This window comes from Falco punctatus (assembly GCF_963210335.1).
Source record: "Falco punctatus genome assembly, chromosome: 9".
Taxonomy (NCBI): domain Eukaryota; kingdom Metazoa; phylum Chordata; class Aves; order Falconiformes; family Falconidae; genus Falco; species Falco punctatus.
In genome coordinates, this window is record NC_137589.1 from 51,342,393 (window position 1) to 51,357,512 (window position 15,120).

The window sequence follows — 15,120 nt, forward strand, 5'->3', positions numbered from 1 at the left end:
CCCCTCTGTGCCCTAAGGCAATTTTATCTTTCATTTAAAAGTATCCAAATTGTATTGTTTCCCTGTGAGTCAGCCCATTTAGTTTATGTCCTTCAGTGCCAGAGGGGAAATTTATGAGATGAGAAACTGGCTCAAAACGTTTATTTTCTAGATGACGAGTCATGCCATTAGACATATAGCATTATGAATCATAGGAACAGCATCTAATTTGCTCTTAAAGGTATAATAGGTCTGACTCCCCACACCCATACACACACATATATTGGATTGATAGTTCCCCCATAGGATGGCTAGTTCATTTGTTTTGACACGAGCAAGACTTACAGGACCATAAAGTCCCATCTTACCATAAGTTAAGCCTATTCATAAAAAAAATATTAGGGAAACGAATGATCAGCTAAGCACATTTATCCTACAGTTGATTGCATATGGATCTTTCTCCTGTTGTTATTTGTGCTCAGGGGGAGGCCATTTGGTCCCATTTTATGGCTTAGACACTCTGCAACAGAATATTGAAGAACATTTCCTTTGTCCTCTGTTAGACCTGGCTGATGGAGGGAGAAGCATTAAGTTATTTCTAACCGTAGGTTTTCTGTTGACATCCCCGGAGAGGTAAATTATAGGACATGAAGGAACCTTTCAGATCAGCATTTGCAGGACTCAGCACGCACCACAGGGGCTGGTGTTTCCAGATGGGATCCGGGAAAAGGCACGTGTCGGGTGCTTATTTGTGAATATCTGGTCTTTTCCATGGCTGACAGGGATACAAAAATCTGGCTCAATTGTTTCTTTGAGTCTAGGTTTCTTTGTAGTTGCTATGCACACCTCAGTTTCTCGAAAAATTAAAAAGGAAATACAGGGAGATAAAAATACCAACCACAGATGAGCACGGACAGAGATGCGCCAGAGATAGTGAAGGTGATCTAGAAGCTGGAAGTTTGGTACATTTGGGGTCTTGTACTGGTTTCCCTGGTCTTTGCTTGCTTGTTTGTTATTGTTCTTCTCAATGCAGAAGGAAAGCAAGAAGAGTGGAAGCAGGTTGGGTCATGCCAGTGGACACCTCAGTCCCTTGTCCAGGGATAGAGCAGCCAACACAGACATTCTGTCCCTTCCTATTTGTGGGATGGAGATGGTGCCTGCACACCACCACCACCTTCCCTCACACACAGGCAGGTGCCAGCGGAGGAGGCAGAGGGCTGCTTGGCGTGGCGCAGTCCTGTTCTGCTTACCAGCAAATCCAGTCACCCAGCGCTGCCACCCCATACAGTGCCTGCCACAACAGTGCCATTGCCTGGAGCTCCTGGACACTGCCATGCTCCACGCAGTCTGTAGACAGCAATACTGACTGTTCATCAAGGGAAAGAGTATGCGAGGCAGGCTCCAGCAGGGATTTCACAGGCTGAACAGGATGCCATCATGATGATAAGGGTGGCTAGAGGAAAAGCTTTCCATGCCCTTACAGTCATGCTCAGTGCTGTTCATAGAAGATGAACACTGCTCCTTAGTCTAGACATCTCTAAGGAGGAGAGGGGAGAAGGAGGGGGGAGGGGGGGGGGGAAGAAAAAAAGGAAAAAGAAAAAAAAAGAGACCAAAAAAGAAAGGAAAACTAAGGATTTCCCAGGCCAGAGACTCTTTCCAGGATCATGCAGTTCGCGTCTGAAAGTCTGCTCCAGGTTCACAGCAAAGGAGGATGAAGTTTCCCTACTGCTGTTGGCAGGTGATCTCATCTTGTGCTGCTCACACCCTCCCTGCCTCCGGCTGCCTGTCCCTGGGGAGCAGGATCACCAGCACTTCATCCTGGGAAGGCACATCAGCGGTTTGCCGGAAAGGTCAGGGTGCTGGAAGGGACCCAGGGTGGGCAGCATCCTGGTTTGTGTTATTTATGGGATCCGAGGGAGCAGCAGAGGACACTGTAAAACCTGGCAGCAGGGGAAATAAAAGCCTTTGCACTGCAGCGAGAGTCCTGTCCTGGGGAACCGGCTCTGCTTTCACACTTCGGCTACAAAGCTCCCCATTATAACACGGTGGGGCGGTTACAATGCAGCTATTCTTCCCCTGGTAAGGCGAGTCGGATGTGGGCTCAAGCTGCAGCAGGATGCTCAAGTGCGCAAGGAGGAGGACAAGGGCCAATTAGCAGATATTAAAACAAAGCAAAACCAAATAAACCCACCCACGCACCCCAGACCAAAACAAAAAAAATTCACCTCAACAATACAAATGCTGTCCCCGTTCGCCCTGGCTCACTTTCAGTTTTGGCAGTGGAAAAACAAATCCCTGGCACTGGCTCTCCACCTTCAGAGGCTGCTCCGGGGAAGCTGTGTAGGCGCAGGGAGGACTGTGGTCCTCCAGCAGCTCTGCCATCGGGTGCTGTATGGGGCCCAGAGTGAGCCCATGGCCTCGCCGACACCTTTCACCCTGCCTCCACAGCACCCTGCAAAACTTCACCCTCCTCCTGCCGGGCCCAGATGGGCAGGGGACACCAGGAGAACCAGCCCTGAGACACAGGGCTATGGGAAGGGCCCAGATATCCAGCCTTCAGAGTGGGGTTCAAGGGGTACGGCCAAACTCTTCCCCGAGAAAGGAGCCCCAGCTTGGCTTCTCCAGCCTCTGCCTCAATCCCCCTGTCCCTCCTCCTCAGGCTCATGTTTCTCAAAGTCCTGCTCACTCCTAGGACTGATCTCCTCCAGGCACATCTCTGGTCTCTACTGACTGCAGTTTGCTTCCCTGATGGGCTGAACCCGGACGGCAGCATGGACAATGTTCACCCAGCAGAGTCAGGGGCTCCTCTCCAGGCACGCTCACAACTTCAAAGCCAGCAGCAGAGCCCGGACGTTGCCCACCAAGGCGATCTCATGCTGCAGGAGCACGGGGTCTCGAGGCACCAGCACCAGGATCCTGTATTTCTCAGGTGTGTTCTTTTCCATCTACCCTGCCCTTTGAGGGCAATGTCAACACCAAACCAGGGGGTCACAGCACCAGTGATACACTTGGCCACTTCAGCTCCTCGCCCAGGGGCTGGGGAGCCACAATGGTGTGCCCAGTCTGCACAAACCAGGGCTGGCTCAGGTGGGCTGCCCTGACGGATGGATGGCACTGGAGGTACGAGGGATGTGATTCACCCCGTTGTGGGCCCTTTAGACCATCCTTCCTGGTAATGCAGGGGTGGTATAAATGTATAGAAGGGCTCCAGGGCATGGCTCCATCACACTGTGCCTTACAACAACGAATGCAAGACAACCTTGACCCCGAGACCTGAGCAAGGATCACCAACGGGAGACTTCAAAACTGGCTAAACTTTGTACTTCTGCTGAAATACAGCTATTGGAGAAAGTGAGCTGCAAGGGCATGGAGATCAGCTGGGCCCAGGAGGAAAAGAGACACCAGCTTGTGCAGCTCCCTCAGAAATTGCCACCGCCACTTTGTCATCATCTGTGCAAGCAGCCAGCCTGCTCTGGGGGGAGGAAGGAGACATGCTCCATCCTGCATCTTCAGAGAGAGCTGAGGGTAGGTGGTTTGAAGGATGAAGGATGGGATGGGTGAAAGAAATGCTTTCTCCTCTCTTTGCTCCTGCTCGCCTCCTGGTCCATAATAACTCAGCTGCCCACATGGCCAGGCTCGAGTGGTCGCTGGAGCCGGCACAGCACTCCGCTGGGACACAAGCTCACTGCCTGCAGCTCCCCTGGTCCTCACTCCCAGCACCCTGGCCAAGGCCACCCTGGGGACACTGCAGTGGTCAGCGGTGGCCACGTTCTGCACAGCAATAGATGGCCCCTTGGGGCCAGCAGGTGCTCACAGGCAAGGGGTGGGTAGGAGTGATGGGGAATTTTGCTCCAGCCTCGAGAGCTGCCGTCCCAGCCGGTGAGGCCGCAGGGGCTCTGCAGGCCTCCGGCACGCAGGCACTGCTGGCACGAGCACACTGGGGTCCACGCAGCAAAGCAGCTCTGGCTGAGAGTGCTGCCAGGGTCCCAGCCACGCGCCAGCTCCTGCGGGGGCTGACGGGGCCGGCAGAGCAGGGACGTGCCCCCCAGCACACCGCTATGCCGCGGGCTGGGTTGCATGTGCTGTGAGGTTGTTGCTGCAGGAAAATGCTGAGATTACTCAATTTTTGAATTAAATCAAGGTCCTAGGGGTCTTCTAAAAATCCAGGCTCCAGGTCCATTTGTCTCCTTAAATACAAACAACAGGGGTTTGAGTCCATTTCCCACCAGGGGTGAGACTGATCTCTCCTGCTCCCCTTCCCCGCACCTCTCTCACCACATCACCCTCTAAGCACTTCTGCAGCTGGCCAAGCTGCTCTGCGGGAGTGGCTTTTGTGTTCATTTCGGGCTTTTTTGGGGGAAAGGAACAGACAACAAACAGGAGGGGACCACACTGCCTGCCCCTTTCCTCCCCACTGCTGGCCATGGCTGCCCTGTGGCTCCAGCCATCCCTGTCAAAGGTGCTCCTGAGTGCACCGACTCTTCCAGGTCTCAGTGCCACTCCCCGGGCCAGTGCTGGCAGTGGGAGGGATGGGGGAAGCAGGGCAAACCCAGCTCCTCCCGGTGCCTCTCAGGGTTGGCTGCCTGCAGCCCAGCCAGGAGGCGTGGAGGTTTGCAGAACGTGCAAACGTGGGGTCTCGCTCTCTCAGTCCATGCCTTAGTGGACTCCAGGGCTATGCTGGGCACTAAGAGGTATGTTGCCCATCTCATAGGCTGAGGGCAGGCAGGAATATTCTGATGGTGGAGGAGGAAGACCATGACAGTCTGGCACTCTCGCTGGGGTGACATGTGGCTCTCCTCTCCTTTGGGTCCAGGATGTTCACTAGAGGGAAAACAGCCAGGGTCACCACGTCTCTCTTCTCTCCCCATCACATGCACCCAACAGCACCCTGCTCTCGAGGTGTCAGGGGCATTTTGCCAGCAGAAAGCCCCACAACAGATAGAAGCTCTTTGCTGTTGGGCCTAGCCAGCTGCTGACACTGGTGGAGGTTTCTTCCACAGTCCTGCAGTGGAGAATCTCCTCCAGCTTCACATGGACATGGCAATGGAGGGACCACTGGTATCCGCACTGCTGCAGAGCACAAGTGACACAGAAGAGAGATGTGGGCAGACGGTGCTGTTCAAACCACAACGTAGGTTCCAAGACATCCAGAGATGTCGCTGCCAAGGTCACAGCTTCTTTAGTCCAAATGCTCACAACGTGTTCAAAAGATGTAAAGAGACACAGAGCAATGGAGTTACAACAGCAATGGAAAAGTCTAATCCCACCAGCTGACCGGGACCAGTGGACAGAAGGCTCTAGCATTGCTTCTGTTCCAGCAAGCAGTCCTTCACCTGCAAAACCTTCCACCCACAGCCACATCAGCCATGACAGTTATGAAAAAGTCATCCAAAAAAGCCCTTCAAAAGATGCTTGGACTTTCAAACACATCCCTTGAACCTGGGAAGCTACTTGCCCAGCACTGCCAATGTCCCCAGCCAGGCTGCAGCTATCAGTGACCATGCAAGTTCTCTGACCAACGCTGTTAAACCACGGCGGGCAACAAACCCACCTCCTAGCAGGGGCTCAGTGCACAGTTTTCATTGCACACCAGAAGGCAAAGAGGGACCATCATTAAATGGTAATGCCCTGATACACTGTTCCTCCCTGCTGCTGAAAGCGGGTGTGATGCTCGAGCAGGACAGAGGAGACGGAGCAAACCCCTGCTGATCACACACAGCTGAGAGCTTCCTTAAGCTCACAGCACAAATGCCTCTGGACAAATGCTCCCTGGGCAGCAAAAGGCAAAACCTGACTCCTGGAGCCCTTCCAAATTTCAAGCCCTTGCTTCAAAGCAAGAAGAAAACAGCAGTTCCCAGTGACGTGGAAATAAAGAATTTTCCAACATATTTCATGTGGGCAAAGCAATATATTTTCACCTAATCTCCCTCTTGGAAATGGTCAGTTTTAGCTGAAATCAAACATGCACGCATACAAAAATCGCAAATCAGCCCAAGGCAGACACCCAGCATGGAAACCTAAACCCCAGCACTTAAAAGTCTGGCAAGGTCATCAGCAACTGAGAACACAGCCTTGTACCGTGCGGTAGTTGTAAATTTTAAAAAGTGCATAACTCACTGCACTGAGGCAGATGAAAAGGCAGACCTACTAAAAAAACCTATACATACTGAAGTGGCTAAAATGTCTATACCTGTGTCCTGCCTCATCTCTGCTGCTAGGCTTATACAGGATAATTTTCAGCAAACTTTTAGATGTTAGCATGCACCTTATTAATGACCTTGCTTTCTCTCTGCACACACCTGTATGTATCTACGTGGACATAGATGCAAAGAAAAAGATCATCATTGTTCACAATTATTTTTTTATTACTACAGGGGAATTGGGACCTGCTTGCAGTTTCCATAAGGCCAGCATTTGCTATATTGATTATTACCCACATGAACAGGTAAAAGCAGGCAGGGTAGCGCTCAACTGTGGATGCTGTTCTCGGACATGCAGAACTTGGCTCAGCCCAAGCATCCGCAAACCTTGTTCATGGCACAGGCAAACACCACTCTGCTAGTGCCCGGGGACCCTCCTCCCAGGCCTCCTACTTGATGCTGAAAAAGGATATTTCAACATCCAGACTGTCCATGAGATGCTCCTTACAGCACCCGCCCTTTGGCGGCCCATCCCAGTGCGCAGAACAAGCTAGCAGTTGAAGCCACCAGCCTTCCAGCATGCTCACAGTAGAACAGGGCACACTGCTGGGTCTCGGTGACGAGGTGATGTCCCTGTGGCGGCTGCAGCTTCCCACCACCTCTAGACCCCCTTCCCTTTCATGGTCACTCTCCTTCCCTGCTCACGGGGGAGGGCCATGCCCATGCCCCTGTGGGCATCCCTCATCCCCCAAGCTCACGATGCCACGAGGCACGTGGGCACGTTCTCACACAGGCAATGCTAACCCTACGCCAAACCATCCACTCTAGGGCATGGGCATGGCTACCATCAGCTCCATCCCCTCCAGAGAGGTGGCTGCAGCTTTGCCCAGCCCAGGCCACCCTGCCGAGAGCCAGGGCTTGTGCCATGGTGGCAGCGAGCCCCTCTGGCAGCAGTGGATTACAGCCCTCAGGCACCGGGACTCATCTCTGCCCATGGGGCTGAAGGGCAGCAAGGGGAGGAGAGGGAGAGAAATAAATATCCTGCAGGAGAGGCTGGTGGAGAGAAGAGGGAGAAGCAAGTTGGGGAGGAAGGGATGGAGGGAGCAGGACGGCAGATCAGATGAAGGTTTAAGAAGTGAGCAAGAAGGGAAAAGGAAAATGCTGGAGCTGATGTGAGACAAGGGACTCATGCTGAAGGAATGGGAATGCATGGAAAAGAGGAGGCACAGGAAGGCAAAAAGCCTTGCTGCAGCAAGGATGGGGGTGGCCTTGGATGGGCCGCAGGGACAGGGGCGGTGAGAGGGCCTACCACCAAGAGAAGCCCACAGCCAAAACAGCAAGACCCAGTCCAGCTGGCGGTGGGGGGTCAGAGAGGACAGCACGTACCGCCTGCCCCCACCCCAGGACCCTCTGCTGTGGATGGCACAAGGTGACTTGTCCCAGCACACCCTGCTCACTGCCAGCTCCCGCTGTCCCCTTAGCACTGCATTGGCAGCATCCTCCATCCTGCAGCTTCCAGAATCCCTCACCCTCCCACCTCTAACCCCGGCACCACTGACGAAGAGCACCCTGGGGTGAAGGGGGAGCAGACTCAGACACAGCACCCGTGCACAGACAGGGTCCCCGGGGTGCCCCTCCACCTCTGGGTGAACCCGTGGCAGGAGTGGGAGGGACACATCGAACACAGCCCTCTGGAAGATGGCTGGGGCTTCTCTCATTTGGTTGCTTCACTGGGGTTTTGTTTGTTTGCTGGTTTTCCCGGCGCCTCTGTGGAAAGCACAATGCGGGCTGTCCTCCAGCTGCAGCTGATGGGGCCAGCCCTCCGCATGAGCCAGGGGAGTGAGGGAAGGAGGCTGCTGCTGGTGAAACACAGGCTCTAGCTCCCCAGGACAAGGAGGCACCCCAAGCGAGCCTGGCAGGGCTGGCAGCACCAGCAGGGCTGCGGGGGACAGGCGAGGAGGAGGGGGACACCTTGCAGCCAGGACAAGAGAGGCAGGGTGGCATTTGCCACCTGGGCACAGGGCTAGGAAGAGGAGCTGGTGGTGAGCAGGGTTCATGGAGATCCCCCAGATCCTGCTGGGCTCTGCTTGCTTTCACTGTTACACCCTTCCCCACTGGCTAACCTACCTCTTGTACCCCAAAAGGAACCATCTTCTTGTGGATTGCTGCTGGGAAAGGCATCTTTCTTGCCTGAAGGAAACCACCTTTCCCACTGCTCTCCCTGTATCTGCAATGCCTCATCCCAGCACTGCCTGGGACATGCTGATAACAGCAGGTCAATGTCTACACGAGAATTGCCCAGTGGAAAGAGCAGGCATGGATGAGGAAGGGATGCAGGATGAGAAAATAGTGGGAGAAAGGGAGTTTGGGGAAAGAGCTGCAAAGAGAGAGGAACTGAGGTATAGAAATCAGGCATAGCTGCATGGAAGAACCAGAAGGGTTGATAGAGGGGAAAGCGGGAAGAAGAACAAGAAGTAACCAAGGAAGAAAAGCCCCCATAATGGACTTGGGCACCAGGAAAAGCACGGGGGGCTCTTTTGCCCACAGATCTGGGAAGGGGGTGAAGCATCATTCCTGGTGGTCACAGCTCCATGTGCTAGGATTGCTTCCTGACCTGCAGCCCTCTGTGTCCCACCCACAGCTGCTGCACACTGGCTTACTCCAAGCATCTTAATCAAGTGCAGGCTCGGTGCTAGTAAGTGACTTTAGGCAGGTCTGTCATTTCTGGACTTGAAACTGGGGTTAGAGGGCTGCGGAGGGGGGCGGGGGGCAGCAGTGAACCGAGAAAGTGGGAAATCAATCTCCATAGGATTAACACTGAAGATCTCGCAGGAGGCAGAGCCCAGCCCCAGGGAAGGGTGACCTCCAGCGTGGCTGGTCCCTCCTGGAGTAACAGTGACCTCCTGTGGCTGCGGGACTGTCCCGAGGGGCTGGTTACTCCCTTCCTCTACACAGGCGTTTTGCAAAGCCACACTGGAGCCCCGCAGGGCTTTGGCCACCCCTCACACAGCTTCGGCTGAGATCAGAGCCAGGAGTGAAAGCCTGAGGTGATGTCTGGCTCCTAAGACCCCTCCACAGGACACATCCTGCACACCTGTGGCTGCTGGGGTGGACACCGGCAATGACCATGGCCCCAGCTGCTTATGGCACTGCCTTCACCGTACTGAAGGCAGGGAGACACAGGTCTGCCACGGCTGTAGGTGATGGGGCAGCAGGATCCGCCAGCTCCATCACTGACACCATCCTGAAGCGTTCCCCCCCCAAACATGCACATGAAAACACTGTCCTACTCCCAGGAACCCAACATTTACGCAGAGATGAAGGCAGACTTGAGAGGTGACTAAGGCAGGATCACAGCAGTGGAGCTGGTCCACCACAGCTCACTCACCTCCCTGGTATCGTTGTCCTGGATCAGAGCATACAGAGGCACCACTCGGTTGATCTCCAGCAGAACCGGCATAGGGCTGAGCTGCTCCTTGCCAGGGCGCCGGCACAAATGGCAAGTGGATGGGCAGCGCCCTTTCTCCTCGCAGTGAATCTCCACACCTGAGATGAGGTGGTCATCAGAGAGCATCTGTGCTGTCAGCAGGCCGGAGAGATAGGTGATGAAGGGCATGGATTTCAACTCCTTCTTGTTCCCAAGCTCAGTTGTTTCTGGTTTAGAGAGAGGGAAGAAACCAAACAACATTAAATAAATCTCAGCACAGTCCATCTTCCCAAACCCAAACTTTGCAGCAGCCAGGATAAATGCAGCTGCTAAAGGTGTGGAGCAGGTGGGAGCAGGAAACCAGAAAGGTCAAGGAGAGAAGGAGAAAAACAGGACTTGCAGGTCAGTGCTTAGGAGTGGGTAGAAAGCGCGAGCATTTCCAGACAAGCACTTCTAGAGTGACAGAGCTGACCATGTTCTCCTTCTTCTTTTTTGTAAATTGCATATTCGCTTTCTGCACTTCAAAACAGAACAAAACCACCCAAGTACATCTTGCCTGCCAAAAGGACCAGGTCAAAGAGCTGAGTGCCCTCACACCTGTGCCAACACCAGCTCTCCCCGGTCCCTGTGGTCCTTGGCTCTCTGTTTTGGATTACGTTATCCAAGGCACTGAGATGGATGCAAAGGAGGCTGCAAAGAGTGGGACTGTGGGATGAAACAGATGGATGCAAAGACTACACTGTGGGATGCAGCCCGTGGCAGAGGGGGTAAGCAGGTACAGGAACAAACTCACCACACAGGGAATAGATGGAACAGACGGAGGCATTACCAAACCCAAACTGTCAACACTCTGAGGAAACATTCAGGCCTTTGAAACCCATTGTGAAACTTCCTGGTGGTCTGAACCACAAGGCGATACACCTGGAGAGCCTTACTTTGTCCTGCCTTGGTCCACACACTCACTAAGGACACGGAATGTATCGCACCTGGTGATACCCTGAGCAAAGGAGACAGGACTCCCATCTTTGTCCTGGACACTTCTATTTAAACTCTGTATCCACAGACGCTCCTCTTGGGTTGATCCAAGAGAGAAGGCCCACCTTCCATAAACTGGTGACAGACCTACAGAAGAAAAGCCTTTATCCATCCTGTGCCCAAATAAGTCTCCCAACACCATGAGCTGGATGGATGGCTGTTACCTCCAGCAACAACTTCTCAGTCCCACGAAGGAGCTGTAGAGGAATGGGGATTGCCTCAATGCCCTCAGCTTGCAGTGACACGCAGCTGATCTGGCAAGGCACTAGTCAATTAGAAACACAAGTAGACACAGTATTCATTCACGGCTCCCAAAGCCCTCCAGGCTAGGGACAGCCCTTCCCTGCTGTCTGGCTCTCAGGGAACACTTCTGTGTGCGGGATCAAAGCTATCACGGGAAGAACGAGCAAATTCCAACCAATCCATCTTTCAGTGGAATAAAAGGCGGGGGGGGGGCGGGGAGGGGAGTTGATAAGATAAATTAAAACAAGGCTGTGAGGAGATGTCTCAGTATCTAGGGACACAACGGTGTACACAGACAGGAAAAATGAGACTTGGAGATGGTTCTTGGACAGATTATTTTCTAGAAGAGCAGCTCCAGGCAACTTCAAGCCTTGTAAGGAAAAGCCATGAAGATGGATGGGAGTAATATTTTTTAACAGTGCTCCTAAACTACATGTAGAAGAGACTATGACACTTCTGGGCTGCAAAACTTCTTCACCAGAGCTGAAGCAGTGATTTCAGAGATCCTCCACAGGGAAGTAAGTTTTGGAGCCAGGCTTTAACAGAGAACATGAACACAGAGCTGAAGAGAAAGTGGAATCAGTTATCTCATGATTGGCAATAGGATATCAAACCTCCCTTCCTCAGTTACTGGCTTTATTGTTAAGAATTGTAGACCACTAGCATCAAATGTGTGGATGTGTCTTTAACAGAGGCTATGGCTTAGTCTAAGCTTAGCTAAGGCTTGTCTGGAGATGTGGCACACAGTTTCAAGCCTTTCTAAAAGGCCTTCTGAAAATCATTGCTCAAATCACACATACAGGCTTACACCAAAACCTGGAAGACCTGGAGACAGTCCAGGCTGGATGGGCAGCGTGGTCCAGTTGCTACAGCCCTGGCCTGGGAATGCCTTGGAGGCTCTGTTCCAAGCTATCTGCTCTGTGCTTCTCCCCCCGTGTCACCTGTCCTCCCTGCGTTGAAGCACAGGGCATACAATGCACGTGCACACAGTGCTGGTGGGCTCAGGTGCTCTTCAAGTACAAACAAGCAGGAAGGAGAGGGATGAATAAGCAGGAAGAGCAACCTCCCGTGGTCCTCCTCAGTTATGGTCTGTGTTTGCAAGGAGCAAGCCGAGACAAGTAAGGAGCAAAATAAACATCTGAGCAAGAATTTCCCTCTGCATGAGAATGCTGACCCCAGTCTCCCTGCATTGCCCCGTGCTGAGGGACACCCCCAACTGATGCAGCTGTAAGAGCTGAGATTCACGCGTTTGCATTAGCTGCCCCATTTGGGAATACAGACGAAGCTGTGTGCAGCAGTGCTCCACCAGACACGTCACCGTGGGGAAGGAGAGGACACGGCTTCCCCGCAAATAGGGGGCTAGATGTGGAGAGCCGTCTTTCAGCACCCACCCTGACGCCACAGCCCCTTTAGCAAGAAAAGAAAATGAACACAAGTTCATCCAACGTATCCTGCACCACCCACCGCCTCCTTTGCCCATCGCTCCCAGGAAGGGGCACTGTAGCTGGGGTGGTGGAAGTGGTGGTTTCAAAAGCTCTCCAAAGACTAGGGCATGAAAGCAAGCATTCCTTCCTTTCTCCTGAAGGAAACCCAGAGACAGCAAAGCCATTTCAGGAGCAGCAATCATCAAATGGAGCTGCACAGAGGAAAGCGTAGAGGTCTGCAAATAAAGTAAGGTAGCAAACTGTGTGAGTAGCGCAGCTCCACTTCCGTAGCAGCCATGCACTCAGCAACAGAAGATTAACCACGGAGCCTGGTGACTCATGGTAGGCTTGTCAGCAGAGCAGACTTCATAGGTAAGGTAGAAATGGCTGTCTGCATTTAATCCTCTTTATAACAGTTGAAGCCCCAGTCACTTTGGGGAAAAGGAATCCTTTACAGATTGGCTTCAGGGGGATGCGAGGGGTTACTGTAACCGAGCTTATTGGTTCAGCGTGCTGGCAAGGGATCCCCGATTTTCCCTTGTACCAAAAAGGCTCTGGGTACAACTCCAAAAGAGGAAAATGAAATAGGACATGGCTCAGCAGAGGGAGACAGGCTTCACTGCCAGATTGCCAGCTCTCATCCAGACAAGCACTTGGAAGTCATCAGCACTGGATAGCAATTCCTGGTAGCTTTTGTGGAATGAGCTTTGGGGGCTTATGTACAGTCCTAACAAAATAATCACCCCATTTCTGCTATTAAAACCTATCTGAGAGTGCCAGCTGCACACCCTGCTTGTAAGCCAGCTCCTCCAGAGCCAGGGAGAGCAGCAAGGAGGAACTGCTGCTCCTCATCTGCTTGCTCAGGAGGTGGAAAGTATCAGCTCCAGGTGCCCCATCCCTAAAAAGCTGGCAATTTTCTTGATGGAGACTGTGTTTCCTGCTCTTCCCACCCACCACTCACAGCATCTCACAGAGGAGTTATTCAGACCTGGGAGGTATCTTCCCCCAGAACACACTCCTTTACTCCTGGACCTGCCATTGCAACTGTAGCACAAAGAGAGGAGGGGTCAGGGTCCCTCTATCTCCCGCTCTCCCACCTCTCAGACGAGTTTTGGTTATCTGCACAGCTGCCTGCATGCAAGGAGCAGGTTTGGGGGCCAGCCTGCTCTCCCCGCAGCAAACCCGACAGTGAACTGGAGAAACCCTGCATATTCCTAGAGGCTCGGTCTGGCTTTTATTACCTAGTCGCTGTACAGCATTTGTCAGTGCTGAGGCCCAGATGACTGGCTTCTTGAACAAAAATACTGGGAGCCCAACCCTGTTCCTGATGAAGTCAAAGGAATTTTTTGCCATTGGATTGGAGAGAGTGAAAACCAGACCTTGCAACCTACCATTGCAATGCCATCTCCCGCTGCCAGTGAAGCCAACAGAAACGCTCCTGTTGTCTTCACTGCAAGCTGGGTCCCTCCTAGAGGTCCTGTTCTGGCAGGAGGATGAGGTTCTGCTGCAGGGGCTACAGTGCAGCAGCAGCAAGGATAGAGGGATTCCTTATCAGCCCTTGCATCTGAACATGCTTTCACTAACACTGCTGGCAACTCAGTTGCATCCTGGCAACATGTGTTTGGAAGCACAGCACTGCGGATGTGGTTAGTTGCATCACAGCAACTTGTGGGATTTATTAGTTTGTTTCTTTGTCTGAAATATGTATTAAAAAAAAAAACACAACAAAACAAATAAAATAACAGTTTTCCACCAAGCGTCAAGCCTTGTGTAAGAAAAGGAGGATGAGCAGTGCAGAGTGCGCAGAGGTACCGCTTGGCTGTTGGGTGCCTGGCTCTGTGCTCCACCAGGATTAAATAACCCCGAGGTGACTGCCTGCACAGCGTGCAGGGGTCCCTGCTCGGGATGCAGCAGTTGCAGATGTGAGGAAAGGCTTCCAGCATTACCAGCAGCACCTCCTAGTGCCTGGACAGAAGGGAAGTATGGTAACACCACTACTATAACAATAACAAAAGCATAATACCTAATTCTTTTGTATTGGGAATGCTGTTTTGTCTTGAGAGCTCCCAGGAGATGATGGGTTTGCTAGTGGTCCAGCATTTTATACAGCACCTCTTTCAAAAGATCCTGAGTTATTCCAAAACTAGGAATCACTCCACTTACCACAAGAATGCAGCCACATCAGGGGTAGGATGTGGTAGCTCTTCAACAGCAGAAATGCTCGGAACAAGGAGAGAAGAAGCCTCTCCAGCTGAAAGTATAGAGGGAATGTCAGGAAGAGACCCAAGAAGGGATTCCTCCAGGCTCAGCAGGTTAACCCCAATGACACCAATGGGCGGCTCAGCTGGGCCTGGTTTAGGACTCAGGTTTTGCATTTCACACAAAGAAGAGGTAATTCTGGTCCACCTTCCCTTCATACCACCCTCCGTCCAGACAGACCTAGTGCCACCACGGGCAGGGCAGTGTGGATTTATGTACACATCCACTGGAACAGGCTGTCTGTTTATTACCTGGTGGAATAATGCCCCATTTGTCAACAAATCCATTGAAAGGGAGGTAGAAAGAAAATCAATAGATGTATTTGGGAATTTCTCTTGCAGTGAGATACTGTCAATGTGGTAACCACCAGGTCTGCGAAGAGCTGGACACTTAACGCTGCCCACTGTTAGTGATGGGAAAACGCTGCTCGGGGCTGCGGGGAAGGTGTGGGTGCAGATGTCGGGGGGAGCCAGCAGCGCTCCTCTCTCACATACGTCCACGGGTGCAAGAAAGGTGGTGCCAGCCCCTGCCGCTGCCCAGGAAAGGCCATACCAGCAGTGGCTTGTGCTGACCCACCAAGCGGCCAGCACCACCTGCACCCCAGGGCTCACAC

The 15,120-nt window shown here is 52.7% G+C and overlaps 1 protein-coding gene across 1 annotated transcript in view; it reads right to left on the minus strand.

Moving 5' to 3' along the window:
* The window catches only part of ASTN2 (astrotactin 2), a 366,433-nt gene that overhangs the window by 104,739 nt on the left and 246,574 nt on the right, over positions 1–15,120 (minus strand). The window contains exon 17 of the mRNA XM_080402294.1: positions 9,508–9,773. Coding sequence (XP_080258420.1) covers positions 9,508–9,773 — 266 coding nt within the window. The remainder of the gene's footprint in view (positions 1–9,507; positions 9,774–15,120) is intronic.